Source organism: Terrapene carolina, unplaced genomic scaffold, assembly GCF_002925995.2.
Source record: "Terrapene carolina triunguis isolate 2854851 unplaced genomic scaffold, T_m_triunguis-2.0 Scaffold96, whole genome shotgun sequence".
Classification (NCBI taxonomy): Eukaryota; Metazoa; Chordata; order Testudines; family Emydidae; genus Terrapene; species Terrapene triunguis.
In genome coordinates this window covers 59,218,243-59,240,583 of record NW_020664447.1, presented here as the reverse complement: position 1 = coordinate 59,240,583, position 22,341 = coordinate 59,218,243, and the positions used below count along the sequence as shown (strand labels likewise).

Below are 22,341 nucleotides of genomic sequence, written 5' to 3'. Positions count from 1 at the left end.
GGTTGAAGCACTCAGAGGTGGGAGACCCCTGTTCAAATCCTTTCTCCCCCTCAGGCACAGAGGGGGGAATTGAATTTGAATCTCCCACATTCCAGGAAAATGCTCTAACCACTCAGCTAAAAGTTATAAGGTGGGCACTACCATTGCTGGCACCACCCATTTTGTGTGGCTGAGGCAGGCACCTAACTCATCCCTTCAAGGAACAGCTTAGGCACCTAGGCCACCTGCCGGGTTACCTGTCATGGATTGCTAAACAGAAATAGGCACAGCCTGGATTTAGGCACCTATTTCAGAGGGTACGTCTACACTATGAGATTAATTCAAATTTAGATAATTCGAATTTGGGAAACAGATTGTATAAATTCGATTGTGCGCGGCCACACTAAGCACATTAATTCGGTTTTTAACCACATTAATTCGGTGGTGTGCGGCCACACTACCCCATTAATTTTAACCACATTAATTCGGTGGTGTGTGGCCACACTACCCCTAATTCGAATTAACAAAATCGATTTTGGTGCTACTCCGCTCGTCGGGGTGGAGTACAGAAATCGATTTTAAGTGCCCTTTAATTCGAAGTAACTGGCTCCGTTGTGTGGACGGGTTAAGGATTAATTCGGATTAACGCAGCTAAATCCGAATTAAAGTCATAGTGTAGACCAGGCCAGAGAGAGGCAGAGTTTAGCACACATCCCTGTCATCAGCATCTCCCATCGGCTAGCTTAGGTGGCTCCCCATCTATTATTCTGGCTTCTGTGAATCACACTCTTAGCTGCTTAATATCTCTCCCCATTCAGTGTATAAGGAACCTAACCACCTAACTCAGGCTGTGTGGATCAGTGTTGTCCCTGTGGTTGGCTAGGTACCTAAAAGTTAGGCACTGTGACACTCAGCATTGAAACATCTAAGTGCCTTTGTAGATCCCACCTTTTGTTCATCAAAAGGAGAATGTTTAACAGCAGTTAATGGCTATACTACATAAGCTATGTTCAAGTCTACTGTGGTGTAGTGAGAACTGGACAGAATAGAAATTTTGTTCTTACATTTAAATATTGTGAAATGACATTAATGCTATATTTTACAGTAACCTGCCATTTATTTGAAATGTTTAAGTATTTTTAACACATTGGATAGCTTCAGTTTCTTGTATACACCCAGCCTTGACTACAAGTGCCAATATTGATAGTTTCTCTCTTGCTTTATAACTGCTAACAGAGCATAGAGAAACTAATTTAATCTAGAAGTGGTTAAATGTACAAAAAGCATACTTGATCAGTGTAGGAGACTGACTATTCTTATAAATCCAGTAAAGTTAACAGGATTAACCTTACAGTATTTCTGTCTAGATTACATTAAAGCCAGGTCAAATAGTTGTACAAGCTTGTTCATGCTAATAAATACTCATTATGCTCTGAGTAAATGTGTAATTATTTTACTGCTAAAATTAGTATAAACTAGTTTTATTGTACTAGCATCTAACATTTTCAGATCCTCTCTTGTTTTATCTCCAGTGTATACTGAGCTAATTATTAAATATATTGGAGTCCCTAACTAATAAGCAATATAGTTTTGTAGTACTGTTTAAATTCAGTACCTGAATTGACCATAAAAAAAACCCAGTCCGCATGTATATCTAACATGACCACCAATTCTGAAAAGTTGCAGATTATAAATAGCAAAAATAGATGCCAAGAAGCAATTTTTAGAAACATTCTAGCAAGACACACACACACTGAGCAGTTTTGAAAATTTTTATTGTAAACGTTTACAAAACCATTTAATATCGGATTCTTTAGATGGGTTCATGAAAGAGATTTCTCACTGCCTCGAGCTTTCATGTGTAAAAAGCTTGGGGCCCAGTCTTGCAAATCTTTATTCACATGAGTAATTCAATTTCAACAAAAAGGCTTACTCTCCAGAAGTAATTTTTCAGGATTAACTACCCTTGGGTGCTCACAACAACTCAATTTGCTTACTGCTTTGAAGATCACTTGTTTTTGCAGAGAAACAGGCTTATAGAGAGTGGGTAGGCACTTCGCTGCTGACCCTTTTCAGGTCATGGATTATTCAGCGAGACCAGCAGTCTTTTGCTCAACACCATTCAAGCTCACTACTAAGAAGGTACATTTTGAGCTGCATTGCACCTGGCTGTTTAACATTGATGCTGGTGTTGGTTTTATAGTGATGTGAGACATTTAATGTCCCCGATCTGGGATCAGGAGGGCTCGTCAGCCAGATCACGTTGATCAAAATACCTATCAGAGAAACACAATTTGAATATATTGAGGACAAAGTTAGTCAGAGAGAGTTAAGACATGGTCTCCCCCGCCCACAATTAAGTAATTGACAGTGTATTTGCTGTATATTTTACTGCTAGTTTTTATTCCCAAAATGTTTCTGGCTTCATATAAGTAATTTTAGATTTGTTCAAAGGTTCATCGTTGATCACATGCTTCAGATGAGCTGTTTTTTTTAAAATTTTACTTCACCTCTCCTTGAGGAAATTAGTATATGCTTCGTTTTCTCCTGGTTTTAAAAGTAAGTCATTTTAACTAAGCAAATGTGTACCACCGAATATAAAGTCTTTCCAAAAACCGTTGCAGCCTATATTCCTTAAAAGCTAATCATATAGCTAAGCTATCTGTGCTTGCTGTGTACATAAATTACTCTAAATTCTACTTATAAAAATGAAGCTTGCAATACCTGCTAACTAAACAGATTAGCAAATTCAGAGCAGACACTTTCTCTTCATTCTTGTTCTCCTGCAACAAAGGAATATGAAGTCTTAGGTCATATGTCTAATATTACTTGACTGCAGAAAAGGACTGCCATTCTTATGCAATTTGTTGGGTTCCCATAAAAATCCAGTAGTTCATTCTCAATACTTTGCTTTTTTATTCACTTGAGTCTACTATCTATATACTATTAAATCAAATAACTTGGATAAATGCAAACTAAGAATTTTATTTCTCAACAATACTGTCAAATCATTCCCCACACTATTCTGAATTGTAAGAATTTTCCCCTATTAAATTGTTACTTACCTCTAGTACTCTGACTTCAGAGCATCGTCTTGCCAACTGCCGAATTAGGGAGTGGGCTTCAGGCAACAAAGGCTTTTCAAGACATGCCAACAAAGCATAAAACCATCTGCCCTAAGTGGATTTAAACAGAAGTACAGCTTGGTATTTTCCAGATCAATTTTTACCATAATTAATTGGTAACACACCAAGGTCCCATACATTGCTATCCATTGCCATTGTACTGAATGCTAGTGGTGACCAATATCTGGTCCAAGAACACACATGCATTAATAAATATTGTCATAAGAGAGGAGCTAGGGAAAAAAGTTTCAAAGTTTGTTTTAATACGAAGTGTGTGCTCTCTAGGGCATACCTACAGGCAAGGGAGACAAGTTACTATTGTTATGAAAATAAATTTGAGTTTCTTGATATTTATTTTAAATATACAACTCTTCACTGAGTTAGTTTATAGGTAGATAGAATAAATTAAAAATTACCAGTTCTGGAGTAAACTCTTTCTCTCCAAACCAGTTTATCAGATATTCCAGGACGCTAGTTACTGTTGCCTTTTAAAAGAGGAAAAAAGAAAAAAACACCTGAAAAGGAAGCATGACTACGTATAACAGTCATTGCACCAATTTTTGATGATTATAGTTTATAAAGAACTATATCAAAAGCAAACAGAAGCATGACTTCACTTTTCATTGGATATAGATGTAAGCAGAGTCAGGATGAGCTCTACCCTGACATCTGGTGGTGAATTATGGCGAGTGTGGAAAAGAACTCCAGGGGCGGATCTTGTTTGCATAGGCCCACCCACACGCATAGCATGAGCCCACAGCAACCGAAAGTGGTTACTTTGGCTGGTGTGGGATCCCCAGTTTCTCTGTTATTGGGGCAGGAAGAATAAAGTTTTGTTACCCTGATTCTGTGAATCAAGGCCAGTGGAACTGTTGTATGACAGAAGGACTGAGTGAATCCTTCACCATTACCTAAGTAGCATTTGCTTGTCAAGGGGCATGGGTTACAAAACCCAGTGAATTGAGAGAGGATGGGGACAGGTATTTGTACCTGATGGTATGGGCCCCCTCTGAGGGTTTGAAGCACCAATTGCACCGCCTCCTCTCTCCACTGTTGAATGTCAGAGCTAACTTTGATTCCCTTAGGAGTCTAGTTACAGGCTGCTGAGCTGAATTCACTTTGGGCCAATGGTGCACCAGCACTGGGGCTCCCCTACTATACTATGAGCTGAAATCACTAAGAGCTGAAATCACAAAAGAGCTGATGTTATTAAGAGCTGAGATCACTGAGTGCTGTGTTAACTAGTGGGGGAGCCTGAAGCTATATTACTCAGCAGCTGGCGGAGCAATTTGTGGGGACGACTGGAGGAGCAGTGAGCAGCGTGGAGCCTTGCGGGGCCGGTTGGAGTGGCCCAAGGAACGGCGAGCGGAGCTGTTTGCGGGGACGGCTGGAACGGCTCACAGGTCGGTGAGCGGAGCGGAGCGGAGCAGCTTGTAGAGCGGAGCAGTTCGTGGGACGGCAGAAAGTGGACTGGCTCGTGGTAAAGGCTGCGGCGGAACCCCCACGGAGAAACAGACGGCTGGCCAGCCTTGGATCACGTAAGGTGCCCCTTAACACCCTGCGTGCCCCCCCCTTTTTTACTCTGGGGCTGCACTGACCAGGGACAGAGACTTTGGGGGTTGTTGGACCCAAGAGACTTTGGGGGTGTTGGACTTTGGGGACTCTGGGTGATTTTTGGGTTGCTGGATTCAAGAACCAAAGGGAAAGGACACAGCCCAATTTGCTGGGGTGGGTTTTGCTCATGGTTTGTGTTATGAATCCTGTTTGTGGTGTTTTTCCCAATTTTATGCTGATGTCGTTTACCTCATGTTATTAAACATTTTCTGCTACACTCAGACTCCGTGCTTGCGAGAGGGGAAGTATTGCCTCTTAGAGGTACCCAGGGGGGTGGTATGTAATTGTCCCAGGTCACTGGGTGGGGGCTCGAGCCGGTTTTGCATTGTATTATTGAAACGGAACCCCTAGATACAGAACCCGGCCCTTGTTGCTGCCAACTTAGATGGGCAGAAGGGTTACATAAACAAGTATCATTTCACTCTCTATGGTGCATCTAGACAGGCATTTATTTCAGTCTGAAACTTGATATAAAGGAGAAAGGAAATTTCAGGACAGATGTTGCTGATATTGGAAAGGACTGTGAATATATAGTAAGAGGAGGAAATGATGCCCAAAGTGGACCACAATACTTAAAACTAAAATCAGAGGTATAGAAAGACTTTCATGTCAGACACTGAAAAAATTCAGACTGTTTAGAGATGACTAACAGGGGACATAATAGTATGAGGGGTAGTAGTATTAGTATTAGGGGATTCCATGACTGTTCAGAATTCCACAAGACATTCCACATGCTGTTCTCCGGGTGGCTTGTAACATCCGGGATAAAATTCCATCAACGGAGGCGTGGAGGCGGCCTACAGGCAGACACCCTATTACATGGGTTCATGAAGTCTGTTCTGACGTCGAACTTTTTGCCCATCAAGCCCTTGCAGCCACACAGGAATGGACCAAATGGTGAACAATCGCTACAGCCAACCCTTTTGGTTAAGTGTTGAAGTAGTAGTAGCAGTGGTGCAGTAAGCAATGTGACTAAACATCACATCTGTTGTGTTTGTTCTCTCATCCTGTCTTCAGGAGGAGAAGCATATGCAATGGAGTGGATTGTTTTGGTGGGTTTTTTTTTATTATTATTTAAGCCACAATTTGAGAATGTGTCTTCAGTACCAGCAACAATAATAAAAAGTAGTTCATGCGAACAAAAAAATATTTCTATTTAAACACGAAGTATCAATGAGGAAAGGGTAGAGATTTGATGTGTTAGTTTTACCAAGTAAGACTCTAGTGGCAGGTTGCAGTAATGCCTCAAACAAGTTTTATGGTATAAATTATTGTTTCCTTTAATACAGTGACACTCAGATGGGATAGCCATGGAATTAATAGGAAAACTATAGAAAAAGTAAACATTTTTGGTGAGAAATATTTTATTCTCATAAGTAGAAACATAGACTTACCTGATTCATTCTGCTAACAATACTTAAAAAAGGGGGAAAACCGATCTGAAAAGAAAAATCATGGTGGAACTGTAATATATAAAGTAAACTTCCCAACAAATACCCTTGTATTTTAAGATTTAAATTAGAACCGAGTTTGAACACGAGGACATAAATCCACTTCATATTTTTCATTGTAATGGGTTTTCAAAGCATACTAAGTACTAATTTCGAAAATACCAGTTACAATTAATAATAGGAAGAGCAAAAAATACTCCTGGGGGAATTCTGCACCCAAAAATAAAAGATTCTGTGCACAACATTATACAATTCTGCATATTTTGTCAAAACAACACTACATAATCACACCAGTTTCCATTATTTTTGAATTATTTCAAAATATCTGTCAGTAACTATGTCTGTAACAAAACAGACAAAATTTTTTTCCCAGGAGCAGAGAGTTAAAGAAACCCCTATGACAACCCAGTTCCTGTTTCTCTGCCCCCTACTCCCCAGAGCCCAGCTGGGGGGCCAGATACCCATAACCCCTTCCCCGAGCCCAGCTGCAGGACACCCCCCTACCTCAGAGCCCAGCCACGGGGCACCCCCCAACCAAGTCACTTGCATGCACCCCTACTCTTCCAGAGCCCAGGGATCCAGAGAGAGAAACAGCACGATGCTGGGTCCTGGGCTTGTGTGGAGTTTCCTGCACGCCATCTCCTTCCTTCAGGACGTGCTGGGAAATGCAGCTGTAGGAAACCCTCCAGCTCCTCCCCCGGCCCCTCCAGCAGTGTCTTCAATTTGTGAGCTGGGTTCTGCCACGTCCAGTGCCCCGTAATGGCAGCCAGCAGCTCTGTAGCCCGTTTCTGTGGGGCGAAAAGGAAATTCTGCGCAGAACATTAACTTCTGTGCAAATTTTGCATTGTGCAGTGGCACAGAATTCCCCAGGAGTAAACAAAGCAAACATAAGCAGTAAAAAATAGCTATTCATCTAAATGTTACCAAATACTGGGAGAGGCAACAGATTTTAAAAGGACAACTTGAATTTCTTTAAATTGCAATTTTTTTTTTAAAAGTTATTGTTTGAGTCATAGACTCTTTAAATAGGTCCTGAATTTTTATAAGTGTTTTCTGGCTCTCTGATGTTTACTAAGGGCCTTTTGGGCATGTCCAAGAGCAACAACAAACATGCCTGAGCACACCTCTACACCTACCTCTCTGTATACAGACATGCTCACCCGAACTCCTTCCTCTGTGTACACACCCATGCCTGATGCCTCCGTGGCTTCAGCTTTGCTGCTATCACTACTAGTAAGCACACTCTTAAGAGGCTTAGGGAATAACATATAAGAGTTCCCCGGAGAGTGGTCTGCACAGGAGACAAACTGCAACTGACCACCAACAAAAAATGGAGACTATGCAGAAAATGCTGTTAAACACACAGAATAAAACATTGTCTCTAACATGTTTCAGTTAATAGTAATCCTAAGAGTAACTTATAGTAGTAGATACATAATTTTCAGATGGAAATATAAAATCAGATTCTCTGCTTCACCAAGTTTCCACTTAACATAGCAGGGAGGTGTGCAGCATGTTCATTACAGAGCCTGTTTTGGATTCAGATTGGATCTGCACTGAGCCCAACACATCAGTACAGTTTCTGGAAGCTGCTAATGAGACATAACAGCCAAGAACTAAGAAGGAGCTTGAGTACTCTTATTGAAAGTGATACCTACCTTAATGTAATCAATTCCTAGGTTTTCATTACCAGACACTGCAATAGCTGCTTCCGAATATAACTTTTCACCCAGACAAAACAGTTTCCAGCCTTCTTCATCCTCAGATTTTGGCTGAAAAAGGTAAATAAGAGTGGGCTACTTTTCATATGATATTATGATTCAGTATTTTCATTACATAAGTTATATATTTTCAAACAATTTATAACTCTGGTAATCCTGATTTGCAGTTAAACACAATTACTAAAGCACCACCATTATCAGCATAAAACAATTTAGCAGTAAAGATGTTCACAAAATTTGTTATAAAATTCACTCACCATTGTAACATTGCTGTCCAAATGTTGTGCCTTCCAATGACTTCTGTGTTTATTCACACTCTGTAGGATTAAAATAATTAAGCCTGATTATGGTTTATAATATAATGATTTTATTCTAGTCAAAGTAGCTTTCCATCTCCAAATTGCTTTAATTGGGCCTCCATAACCATAAAAAAAACAATTCAATACCATTATAATGGTTATTTTTCTTTTAGAAAAAGTAGATTGCATGTTGCTGTAAAAATATGGTAAATAATTGATCAAATTATTCATGTATTTCTTTTAATATAACAATGTATTGCAAGTTGTAAGCTCCAATTTACTATTTTATAACCTGTAGAGAGAGATGAAATATGAATAAAATTTGTTGCTTGGTTAGTCTACTCAAAATTTTACTTTAAATACTCCTTCATTTATATAGCTTTGACATCTCTAGAACCATAATTTTAACACTATTAATCCTTTAAAACGTTTACTTAAGGTAAACCATCTTAAGGTAGCAATCTTAAGAAAAAGGGTTTTCAGTTCTTGAAAGACTGCCCTTGCTTCTGTTTTGAGATTTTAAATGGGGAGCTTTCACCTTCATAAGCCAACTTTCTCCTTCTTCTGGATCTGGCAGAGTTATCATGTGTTTGATAATCTTGCCCTAGAAATAAGCCTCAACAAGTACTGCAGTATCCTAAATGAGGGGAACACTGGCTGAAGAGAACCAAAACCTGGCAGAAGAGAACACAAACACTAGGTATAGCAAGAAAACAACCGTGAGTAAGAGGTTAGATGTATTTAGATTCTCAGTCCAGTATGAGTCAAGGACCTTCATAGCATCAAAATACCTCTTTGAAAGTAGATGTATAAAGTTTGTCCAAAACTAAAATGGCCTGCTTTGACAGTATTCTGGAGATTGAAGTTTAAACCTTTGGAATTCAAGGTATGTTTTCCAACCAGTGATTGTTATTGCAGCAAAGGTTTTTTTTGTTTTGTTTTGTTTTTTAAGCAGGCACCATGAGACCAGAACTCTGCTAAAAATCAGAAGACATGACAGATTTTATACAAACATAATGCTAGCATAGAGGTCTAGCCTTCTGATTCTTCTTCACTACTATTCTTGCATGTTTACATGGATACTAACACCAATTCTTTTCCTTCCCCTCCATGCTAATTCTGTTAGAGGTAAAAGAGGTCAGCATTTAACATGCTGCAATAGAAATGCTATATGTTTTAAGTCACTTAAGATCTTAGAGTATTGAAACTTCGTGATAAAAGTCTAGTTTACTATTTGTTTACCTTTTGAATTTTACTCAGCTTGGATTGTGGGGGGAAAAAAAGGCTATTCAGTTTCCCTTTCTAGTTCTCATACAATGGGTCAACTTGCAAGCACTGTATGGAAAATGTAAGATATGACCATCAGATCTGTGCAGATGGACCTTTCTACCTAGATGGAATCCTACTGAAGTCAATGGGTTCTTGTATGGGTGTAAGGTACTGTCCATGAGCCCAATTACTGGACTGGGACCCAAACGTTTTTATTTTGATCTTAGTAGTTCATTAAAACATTCCTAAAAAAATGACAAAATGTAGTATTGTTAGCTACAAAAAACCCCTAAGCTTTGCCCTCAACTACTTGACAGAGACCCTATAAATACACAGATATCATCATTTACAAGACTTTGTTCTCAGCCAGCTAAATGTATGATTGCCTGTTTTCTCCAAGAGCCTCTTTGGTGCTGGAGTGTCATGATAAATTAGGTTTACCAAAAAACCCAAAACAAACGAACAAGTTTTCCAAAGACAGAGCAGTCATCTACTTTATTATTTTCTACCATAAAATGTTACATCCTATATCTTTCCCCAGAATACAGTAAAGTCCACTCTTCCACCCCAAAAAACCAACACCACCACATTAGATGCCATCATATCCAAACTGCACTAGTTTGTGAACACTCTGTTCTTTACCTGACGAACTGCTGAAAAATGAGACACTTGCTGCTGCTGCCATTTGAGAGTTGGAGAATATCCCTCAGGGGCAGGATGGCATCCTGTAAGCTAAGAAAGCATAGGTAGGATCTTTTTATAACAAATAATCAACGAACAGACCCCTAAACTAATCAAGTCTAAAACTAAGAATTTCCACTTAAAGTACATGTGAAACTAGAAAGACAAGACAAGAGAAAATTCTACTTTGAGAAAGAAAACAAAACCAGACCCAATTCTCACATTTGACAAAACAAATGTCATGTTTTAACTAGTGATATGCTGAAGATATCCAAATGCCAGATGTACCCCATTCTCTTACTATTAAGTATTGTTTACTCATAATGATAGAGGAAATTCTCTAAAATAGAATGGTCATTATTTTTCTTTTTCTGATTGTAGCTTTAAATAGCTTATTTTGCACAAATGCAAATTTTACAGAAATCTCAATCAGATATATTGACTGTCTTACTTCATATCACAAGCAAGTGGATAGCCTGATTTGCATAGAATAAAAGACTGATCTACAAAAATACATTGTTTTAGGGCCCTAAACAGATCTATCACTTCAATTAAGAATGGGCATCCGCCAGCCATATAAGGCATCAGTGCAGAAACAGAAGAATTACCGTTCCAGATCTCCAAATAAAACCCCATGAATTTGTAATAAAAATCTAGGAGGCGGAGATGAAAATTTTTAAATGCGTGTAGTTAAGTGCCTTTTAGAGGGAGGGATAATGAAAAACCTCTGTAATGACTTCTTGCAGGTGGGATGCTGAACATTTAGCAAGAATATAGGATGTATCTCTGGATTAAAAGTGAACCCCAAAACTCACACTAATCCACTACTTTTACAGTTCAGTATTGAGCCAACTCCCTATTTTATTACATTAAACAAGCTCTGAATGATTCACTGGAAGAGACACACAAGCAAGAAATTCCACTATTATTTCCACTAGATACAAGTTAAAGAAAAGTTAATCTGAACTGAAATGTATGTTGAAACTATTTTAATTCAATTTTTTTAAGTACCACATTTTGCTTGACTACATCCCAATTTAATTTTACAAACCCTTAGGTTTGGTCTACACTACAAAGTTAGGTCCACGCAAAGCAGCTTATGTTGACCAAGTTTGTGCATATGTCTATGCTTAAATTCGTCTCCCACCGATGTAAACACCCCATTATGCTGACACAGTAATACCATCTCCCCAAGCGGTGCAGAACCACAGTCCATGTACTTAGGTCAACACAGTGCGAGTACAGACACAGCATTACTTATAGCAATCCTAACTGTCCTCCAGCAGCTGTCCTATAATGCCCCACACTGACCACTCTGGTCACCATTGTGAACTTTACTGCCCAGGGGTCGCATAACCCGGAACCCCCTACTCCCATTTAAAGCCTTGCAAATTTTGAAATTCCGTTTCCTGATTGCCTGGCATGATGTGCACACCTAGCAGCTTTCCATTGTTGAGTGCAATTGCCCAGCTGACCATGCTGGCTACATACTCCAGATGCACTCCTGCCTGGAGTAGACAGGAGATATTGGATCTCCTGGGCCTGTATGGAGAAGAGGATGTGCAGGCACAGTTTCAAACCAGCTGTAGAAACATCAATATCTACCAGCACATTGCTCAGGGGATGCAAGAGAAGGGACCAGCAGCAGTGCCGCATGAAAGCCAAGGAGCTGTGGCAGGCATACCAGAATGCCAGGGAGACCAACGATTGATCCAGTGCCAAGCCACAGACCTGTCCCTTTTACAACCTCTGAGAACCCAGAGTCACAACCCCTCGGTGTGAACAGCACGGAGGAAGAAGAGTTGGTGGTGGTGGATGAAGAAGAGGAGGAGTATGGGACAGGAAACCAGGGATCCAGCTGCACATCGAGCTAGGACCTGTTTCTGACTCCACTGCAGTCCAGCCAATCCTGGGTAAGTGTGTAGATAAATTTTCAATTACAGGGATGGCACTCCCAAAGTAGCAGGACACATCTTTGGACTTTTCATTAATTTACTCATGATAGAAGAGCTAGTGGTACAACCAAGAGATGTAGAGTTGCTATCTGTTTTTCATTCCCCTCTAGAGTTAGCAGGGGGGAAGGTGGAGCGGAGGGGAGGAGATGTGGAGAATATGATCATGTGGAGCAGTTTATGTTTGTACACAGGGAGGTCCCTTGAATCCTCCTGAGAGATCTGCATGAAATTTTCATGGAGGTACTCTGCAATCCTCTGCCAAAAGTTTCTAGGGAGGGCTGCCTTATTCCTTCGCCATAGGACACCATTCCATAACACTCAGCAATAACTTCAGCAGGCACCACTGCAATACACAGGCTAGCATCATAAAGGCCCAGGCAGCTTCAAGACACCAGCAGCAGCTGTCCTTTCTCTGCCTTTGTTACCCTCAGGAGTGAGATATCAGCTAAAAATCACCCCAATCCCTGGTGGGCCACCCTCACCATGGCTGGTGCTGTGACTTACACTGTCTACAAGCAATCCCAAGCAGAAGTGAGAATGTAGTGCTTAAAACTTTAGGAGAGCAAGGAGAGTGAGTTCAGCATCTTAAGGTCCACTTTCTGTAGTGAATATGCTGACAATGTTACCCCTGTGTGTTTTGTCTTAAAACAGCTGCCATTACAGCCTTCAGGATCTCCCCCTGCACACCTGCAGAACACCTGAACCAGAAAAGGAGGAGAAAGAGGACTTGGGATGACATGTTCAATGGGATCCTGCAAGCCAGTGCTGCATTGTATCGTGAGCACAAGGCATGAAGGATGAACACTATGGACAGCCTGGAGAAGTAAAGAGTGGAGAGGGGAAAGGCCCAGGAGTTCCAGCAGGAAAAAGGAGAGAGAGAGAGATGCATTAGGACATAATAGGGATTTTCAGGCAGCGCAAACAGATGTTGCAGGCTCTGGTGGACCTGCAGGTTCAACAATCCCAGGCTCGCCTCCCTCTACCATCCATTGAGAACTCAGTATCAGGAACACCCCTATATTCCACATAACATTCCATATGGCAACATTCCCCTACCACTCCACCCCAAGGGACATTAAAGACAATCACAGCTTCTCATACGCTGACTTGTAAAAGCCATGGTAGGTGTGTGTGTAGCTGAAATGGACATCAACATTTTCCCCCCTTCATAATAAATTAAGAGAACAGAACTTAAGAATGTATTTGTTTTAAAATTGCACAAGGTTTTTTTTTTAACTAATTTTGTTACAGAATAAAATTATATTATTTGGAAAATAATTCATCTTTATTAGTTCACAACATATGCTGCCAAGTGCTCAGCAGTTCTGAAAGCAACCAATTACCCGTTACTGCACGACACACAAATCATAGGCTCATTCACAAACAAAATTAACAGGTGAAATGACAATGTTATATTCCTACACGTAATTGCCACAAAATTGCTACCAGGCTACAAAAGAGCAGGACCTGGCCAACACCACACACTACTCTGGCTCGCTGTTAAACTGGTCTCTGAAAGTCTCCCTGAGCTGTATACCTCCATGTTGAGCTCTTCTAATACCCCTTGTATCTGGCTGTTCAAATTCAGCAGACAGCTGCTCCACCTCCACCCTCGTGGAAACTTTACCCCTTTGCTTCACATATATTATGCAGGACACAGCAAAGAGTTATAACCATTGGGATATTTTTCTCACTGAGGTCCAATCTTGTGAGTAAACAACGCCAGCGACCCTTCAAATGACCAAACGCACATTCAACCGTCATTTAGCACCTGCTGAGCCAGTAGCTGAATCATTCCTTGCTGCTGTCGACGTGGCCAGCGTACGGCTTCATGAGTCGGGGAGTAAAAGGAAGATTGGGTCACCCAGGATCACTATTGGCATTTCAACATTCCTAATGGTAATCGACCAGTCGGGAAAGAAAGTCCCTGTTTGTAGCTTCCTGAACAGTCCTGTGCTCTTAAAGATGCGAGCGTCATGCACCTTCCCTGACCAACTGATGTTGGTGAAGCGCCCCTGGTGATCCACCAATGCTTGCATAACCATAGAAGAGTAGCCCTTTCGGTAGATATTCTCAGTGGCAAGGAGGTCTGGTGCCAAAATAGGGATATGTATGCCATCTAGCACACCATCACAGGTGGGAATCCCATTGCTGCAAATCCATCCACTATGTCCTGCACATTGCCAGGAGTCACAGTCCTCTTAGCAGAAGGCGATGAATGGCTCTGCATGCTTGCATGATAACGGTCCCAGCGGTGGATTTCCCAAATCGAAACTGATTCCAGACTGACTGGTAGCAATCTGGTGTTGCAAGTTTCCACAGTGCGATCACCACTCACTTCTCCCTGTCAGTGCTGCTCTCATTTTGGTGTCCCTGCACTGAAGGGCTGGGGTGAGTTCAGTGCACAAATCCAGGAATGGGGCCTTGTGGATCTGAAAGTTATGCAACCACTGCTTGTCACCCCAAACTTGCAATATGATGCAACCCCACCAGATCAGTGCTTGTTTCTTGGACCCAGAAGTGGCAATCCACCATCTGGAGCTGCTCTGTGAACGCCACCAACAATCTTGAATTGGCTTTTGCTATGTTCCACAGCAATCTGTCCTCCAAGGAATTGCCATGGTCCCCACTCATTCGGTTCTTCCTGAGGCTCTGCAAATACTCCAGGATTGTGCGCCCTGTGCTTGCAACGTTCATAACAATAGTGCAGAGCTGCGCAGGCTCCATGGTTCTGTCAGAGATGGCAGACAGCGAGGAGGGCTGTGTGGGTTTGTGGGATTTTGAAAAAGAGGTGCAAAAGTTATGGATACATATAACATTATGGGATGGAGACAGTAGCAAGCTGGGAAGTTGACCCCATGCTCCCAGCTACCCCTGCATGACTTGTTTCAGCTCCATCATGCACTGCCAAAGCCTCCCAAGACAGTGAACACGAGAGTGGTGAGTTGCACAGTGGGATACCTACGCATGCAGCACAGCACTCTGCATTGATTCAAGCACTCCTGATGAGTATGTACACCGCCGAACCAAGGAGCCACGTATGCAGGCACACAAACGACATACACCTCTACCCTGATATAACGCTGTCCTCGGGAGCCAAAAAATCTTACCGTGTTATAGGTGAAACCGCGTTATATCGAACTTGCTTTGATCCACCGGAGTGCGCAGACCCCCCCCCCCCGGAGTGCTGCTTTACCGCGTTATATTCGAATTCATGTTATATCAGGTCGCATTATATCGGGGTAGAGGTGTACTAATTTTGGCGGCTGTACGCCAGCGTAACTTGAGTCAACGTAAGTTTGTAGTGTAGACATGCCATTAAACAAAAACATTTCTCTCTCCTGTTGTGTGATCAACAGAAACAAAAGGGAAACCTCTCAAAACTAAAAACAACAACTTTCTCCTCTACCATCTCTTAAAGATTGTAGTCTGATCTGCTTCAGTTTCCCATCTACAAAATGGGGATATAATCTCACTGGGGTGTTACGAAGATAAAATCTATTAATGATTGTGAGGTGCTCAAATAATAAGGTGAGTAAGGCTATATAAGCATCTAAATAGTTTAGTAATATTAGATTTTAAAAATCATTTATGTTAGAATATTAAATAGATGGTGTCCCCTCTAGAAAGTAAAACAAAATACTATAATTCTAAGGGCCTGATTTAACTCCTATCATCAAGGTTAACTGAAAGATTAGTAACTCCATTGGGAGGTAATCAGTTTTAAGGCTTATCATAAGAAGAGAATACAATATTTTTCTATATGTATTTGAAAACAACTCCATCAAGAAAGGAGAGAAAATTTGAGGGAGGGGAAGTAAAAGGAAAGTGTCCCAAGTTGTTCAACTTGGAATCATGAAGTAAAATTGAGCAAATGAAAATTTATGATGTGAAATATCAGAACAGAGTTTCCAGAAGAGAAATTGTAGAAGCTCCATTATTTGAACCATTTTGAAGGGGCCAGGGCAAAGCCCTAGGACACATACAGTAGAGAATAATCCTGTTTGGCTGACCACAACAGATGGACTAGGGTGATTTACAAAAAAAAAAAAAATATATCTTAAACTAGCAACAGGAAAAGACTAAGAACATACTCTGCATTGATATCCTCATATCTTTCAACTGTAGAAAAGTTTTATGACAACGTTTTATAAACCTTTAAATACAAAATTATTTTAGTTGTATCTGCAGTGAGAAAATATGATCAATTATTTTTGCTGAAGAGTCACACAAAATATTGTCTTGTATGTTATAAGTTAGATCAGTTGAGTTTTAATGAGACTTCAGTTATTCAGTAATTCACAATCTGGATCTGCAAGACTAGATTCCATTTACTTCTGCAGATTACTTTAAAATTCAGTTACTCTACAACATGTTTGATGCTTACACCATGCATCCAAAAATTTTAATAGACAAACATTTTAATATGAAATCAAAAGCTTTTCTTCTCATTTAACTGTCTACTCTGTTTTTCTAAAAAAATATTTTTTAAATATATACATAAATATATATACAATACTTACTGAAATATTCACTGTCTGCTTCTTTCTCAACTTTCTAGGGTCTATCTGTGCCACAACAACATCTGGGCATCGTGCTGCTTCAATCCTTCAAACAGAAATAAAAGGCTATATTTGAAATCCCTCAGCTATGTCCCTTAGAACCAGAAACTGTCACAGGTTTGGGTTTGCATGAGGAGGTACCTGATCAAATACTAATTCATAACTTAAGAATTGTGCAAGTGTTTTGTATCTATTACAGAAAAAAAAGTTAAAGAAAAATATTTCTTATGGAAGGGTATGGGTTGAGAGTTTTAAAAAGATTTATGAGTTTACAATGTACGCTATGAATGGTAGATAAGTGCCCTCATGTGAGCCAGTCCGTGGCACTGCCAGGAACAGAATCCAGGACTTCTGATTTCTAGTTCTGTGCTTTAGCCACAAGACAGCTTTCAATCATAAATATCAGTGAAGGTCAAAGCTATTAGCAACTGTAGCTAGTAAAATACCATCGTATTCCTTCTGTGCAAAACAGACTACAGTCAAGACTAAGAACTTTCTCCTATTATTTGATTATGCCATAATCTGCCTGTCAAAAACATGTGATGATGGATCAGAGAGTGCAGTGGAATTTTAGAAAGTTTTCAAGAATATGGTTGCTGTCTGAAACGAGAAACTTATGAATATCAAAACCTGAACAACCTAGAGTCGGGTAATTTTAGGCTTAAATTTTTAGTATTGTTAAAAATAATCTTGTTATGAATATTGGTATTAATTTAAATTCTCAGTAAGTAATATCGCTAAATAACATTTGCACCTTGAACACTGATGTTACCTTGTAAGATTTACAAAGTTAAATTAACTACAGTATTATTCAGACATCAAACTTTGTAATTACTTGTATTACAGTAGCACCTAGAGGAATCAAATGAATTCACAGCACTTTTGTGATGGGTGCTGTCCAAACACAGAAGAGATAGTTCATGTTCCAGAGAGTTTATAGTTGAAGGCCTCGATCCTGCAACATGTAGAGCATAAACAGGGCAGTTTGTCTTTGCACTTACACATTGCTGGACCAGGACCTAAGAGACAAGACAGCTAAAGGGTTTGGTAAATGGATTAGGCATAGAGTCTGGGACAGGACCGGGATCTCTTAATTCCCAGTGTAGTGCCTGAACAACACTTATTTCTTAAGGGTATGCCTAGAGAGACTGTGGAATCTCATCACTGGAGATTTTTAAGAGCAGGTTAGACAAACACTTGTCAGGAATGGTCTAGATCAGGGGAGGGCAAACTACCGCCTGCGGGCTGGATCCGGCCTAGGGCTTTCAATCCAGCCCACGGGATTGCCAGCTCCGTGGTGCAGCAGGACTAAGGCAGGCTCCCTGCCTGCCCTGGCCCTGCAACGCTCCTGGAAGTGGCCAGCACCATGTCCCTGTGGCCCCATGTGGGGGGGACTTGGGGGGGGGGAAGGGGGCAGATGGCTCCGTGCATGGCCCTCGCCTGCAGGCACCGCCCCCTGCAGCTCCCATTGGCTAGGAATGGGGAACCATAGCCAATGGGAACTTCGGGGGTGGTACCCACAGGTGAGGGCAGAGCACAGCAGAGCCGCCTGCCCCACCCCACCGAGCCACTGCCGGACATGCTGGCCACTTCCAGGAGCGGTGCAGGGCCATGGCAGGCAGGGGGCCTGCCTTAGTCCCGCTGCACGCTGCTGCCAACCGGAGCCACTTGAGGTAAGCAGCGCTGGACTGGAACCTGCACCATGAACCCCTCCTGCACCCCAACCCTCTGCCCTGAGGCCCCTCCTACACCCCAACCCCCTGCCCTGCACCCCCTCCTGCACCCCACACCTGCCCTGCGCCCCCTCCTGCACCCCACACCCCCTCCCCCACTCCAATCCCCTGCCCCAGCCCTACATTCATGACCCTGCATACAATTTCCCCACCCCTGGTTTAGATAATATAGTCCTGACATGAGTGCAGAAGACTGGACTTCACTTGATGATCTCTTGAGGTCCCTTCCAGTCCTATGATTCTACACTACACTGTAAACCTGGGCTCAGATTCAGGGGTGAGATTAGTGACTCACAGGACCCAGGGTCTAAGACCCACTGGTCTGAGCCTGAGTACTGCTGTGATTCAGGTCCAAGCCCTGTCATTTTGCAGCGGGGATACAGCTCAAGCCTGGATCCCCAGAGATCTGGTCTGAGGCTGCACCCAGGTCCAGCAAATGCAAACCCAGGTTCAGGATGCAGTGCGGACCCACAGGCGGGAGTCGGCAGGCGGGGAGACCCAGGTTGACAATGCAATGTAGGGGGTGGGGCGGCCCCCACACAGGCTGCGCGCTGGGACCAAGGTGGGCTGGAGCCAGCGCCGCAGCTCGCTCGGCGCGCGAGAGCGACACGGGTCAGGGCACAACTCCCTGCGCCCCCGGCCCCTTCACAGAGGGGAGGCGCCCAACGGACTCCCAGGCCGGGCGTGCTCGGGAGAGGCGACCCAGCAGCCCCTGCACCTCACCAAGGGGAAGCGAGGCCCGGCCCAGCCCCCAGCTCGGCTCCCCCACGGGGCCAGAGAAGGCCCAGCCTCCAACCAACCCCTCCCCCACTTACTGGACCCGCTTTAAATACTCCGAGGGCGTCCGCGGGGGCATGGTGGGGTCGAAATCCTCCGCGAGGTCACAGTCCCCCACAGGCAGGAGCCGGGGCATCAACTCCTCCACCGCGGACTCCATCTCCGCGCGACGGCCGTTGCCCCCCGGGTAATCGCAGGGCGCAGGCGCGTTGAGGGACGCCGCTTACTCCGCGGCCGCCTCGACTGCTGGTCGAGGAGACAACGCATGCGCGTTGGGGAGGCCGCCCCTTCCGACGCCTGCTGGAGATCGGTGCAAGCGGAATAGCGCGCTGCCTTTCCCAGGGCTCAGTGGAGGTTGGGACGCCCTCTAGTGGTGCGCCCAAGCTCCCGTTCACATCTCAACCGGCCCTGTCCCGATGCTGGGACCGCCGCTCTCGGAGCTTCTACCCCAGCGGCCTGGATTGAAGCATAACTGGACCCAGTGCCTTTTGAGCCTGCAAACGCCATCCCATTACACCATGTGGTCCTTGTTCCAGGCACTATAGGGCACACTGTCTCCTATTGTAATAATAATTGTGCCCAAGACGGACCATCTGCTGCCAATACAGTGTATAATTTAGTACCATGAACAAAACACTACAGGGTGTATTCTCTTTTAAATAGCAATATGCCTTATTTTCCATACAGTTCCATACTCTCTTGTGACAAAAGGAGACCATTGTTATGCAATAGGTGCCCAACGAACCACTGCCATGTTGGTATGGGACCTGCCAAAATAACATTGCAATGTGAACATTGTTATGTACAAACTTAGAAACACTGAAACCTTAGCAAAAGCTTGGTATGTAGCTCTCAGGAAACAGAATGGGAGTAAAATGTGCACAGACAGACACGTCTGCAGAGAACTGCCATGTACTACGGTTATAATTCAGGGGCACACTTGCCCACTTCTTTACTGACCACAGGCCATCTCTTGATATAATTTCTGGACCCAGAAACACACTAAGGCAACTTTGCCACTGCACTTCAACCCAGAACCAGGTGTACCACAGCTTTCCCTTCATTTTAACAGCCCTGATCAGATACCTTTTCACACTTTAGTACACTTGGTGTACAGATCTACAGACTGGGTTTGCTGTCACTCTGGACACTAATGAATGGCAGAATGAAATGTAACAGTTGCCCAAGAGATTTATGTCTCATCATTGCCTTTTGCGGGCTGATGTATCACAGTGGAATGATGGATTGGGATTGAAGATAGAGAGGAGGAAGTTTCTACATCATCCCTATGAGAAAACCTCTTAAAGGGCTAACCTTTGGCTTAACACACAGAAATACCAAGCAATACTGTATATACCAAGCACACTTGTGCCCAAATAGTTCTCTGATGTTAATACACAAATGACAAAGCAATTAAATCTCCAAAATGCCATTGAATCTATTTAGCTCTTTAACAATCATTTTAAAGGACCAAACGCAGAGTTCTAACCTAAATTTCAGCATTAGCAAGTGTTTCTTTCAGAGCCAGTGCATAAGATTCAATCTTTCTCCATTTAAGTCAATGGAAGTGTTGCCATTAGTAAATTATTTCTTGATTTCAAAATTTGCCTCATCTGGCAGCTCCCCTTGCTTTCTGTAAAAGCAGAAGGAAATATAAGTGTAATTAGGAGGTTGACAGGAACTGGACTTTTATATACAGGGATCCATTGCCAGTCTTTTGCGCCATGTCTCAGAGAAATAAACTAACCTTCTTTAGTAAATCTTCAGACCAGCTGTTTTATTTCAGGCTGACACCTCCATCAAGTGAGTACACATTTCAGCCAAAAGATGACACATACACACAAGCCACCTTAAATGAAGGCAAAGGGACATTTAAAAAACAAACAACAATGTATCTTATAGAGACCATAAAACTTTCTCAGTCCTCCATGTCAAATGAGAATAATGATACTTCCCTCCTCTGCAAAACTCTTTGAGATCTATGGATAAAAAGCACTATAAGATCTAGATATTAAGTATTATTAATAATAATAATAATTAATAATTAAACATAGTGCTTGCTCTAGGCAATGATACAAATATCTTATATATTTATTCCTAAAGGGTCAGTGCAAGGATTTTTAAATTTTACTACACACTGCATTTATTGTATTTAAAAAAAACTATTTGAAAGGCACTTTTGGTTGTTTCTTCTATATTTGAGCAGTTCTGAACAAGCAATGACCTTCAATTTTCCTCTCCATTCATTTTTATTTGCTTTTAAGGTGTGTCTCATAACCATTTACGTGTAACAGGCAGCTTTACTCTGAAACCAGGATGTAACTTCCTATTAGTGCATGTGACAAGTGTGAACATCACTTGAAATAAGACCTGCTTAATCAAAAGTACATTGGCATTTCAGGAGAGTTTGACATAGTGGTAAAGGTAAAACCTTAACTTTGTCAATATATAAATAGATTTCTTGAAAATATTCAGATTTTAGGATCTATGATTTTATCTGGTATGAAGACAAGAATTATAAAAAGAGAGAATCAGGGATTTTGATGTAGCAAGTGTAAACGTACATGACTTTTTAATGATCTAGATGATTTTTTCCCTGAACATTTCTAATGCTGCTTTTTGAAGCTGAATAACATACTTTGAACTAATTACTTAGTTTTAAACGGACTGTTACAGGAAACACTGGTGGTTTTCCTAGGACTATCAAGAGTATCAAATAACAAGACTTAACAATGGAATTCATGCAATATCTGGTAGAGCAAAATATGGTTCAGTGGATGAAGAAGAGAAAACAGTCAGAGCTGAATATTCTTTCTCCTTACCAACTGCCTAGGAGTTACAAAGGAGTAATTTCTTGAAGAAAAGGTGAGTTGCCACCTGTTGATGTGAACTGCTGATTCAAAATCTAACACACTAATCTGTAATATATTGCAAAAAGGTAAGAAAAATAAAGTCGAATTACTATATATTGTAACACCAGGGGATAACAGAAAAGAGATTTTCTGATTATGTGTGCTTGCTGGTTTTGGACCCGTTTATCTATTCCATCTATGTATCCATCCAGGTACTTTTGCTTCCCTCTGAGGTCCCCACCACCATAAAATCTGTGCACCTTCCTGAAGGGCTCTTCAGGGCACAAGAAATGTGGGACTGGGCCCTTATAAAATTAAATATT

General features: G+C 42.0%; 1 protein-coding gene across 1 annotated transcript; it reads right to left on the bottom strand.

The window, feature by feature from the left end:
• Positions 1-1,737: 1,737 nt before the first annotated feature.
• GEMIN2 (gem nuclear organelle associated protein 2) lies at positions 1,738-19,382 on the bottom strand. Its single transcript, XM_024195970.3, has 10 exons — positions 19,205-19,382; positions 16,618-16,702; positions 10,101-10,190; positions 8,148-8,207; positions 7,828-7,941; positions 6,113-6,157; positions 3,521-3,589; positions 3,045-3,155; positions 2,704-2,762; positions 1,738-2,255 (listed from the first exon to the last, which is right to left on the bottom strand). The coding sequence occupies exons 1-10, from the start codon at positions 19,324-19,326 to the stop codon at positions 2,216-2,218; spliced, it is 795 nt and encodes a 264-aa protein (XP_024051738.2). The 5' UTR covers positions 19,327-19,382; the 3' UTR covers positions 1,738-2,215.
• Positions 19,383-22,341: the final 2,959 nt, after the last annotated feature.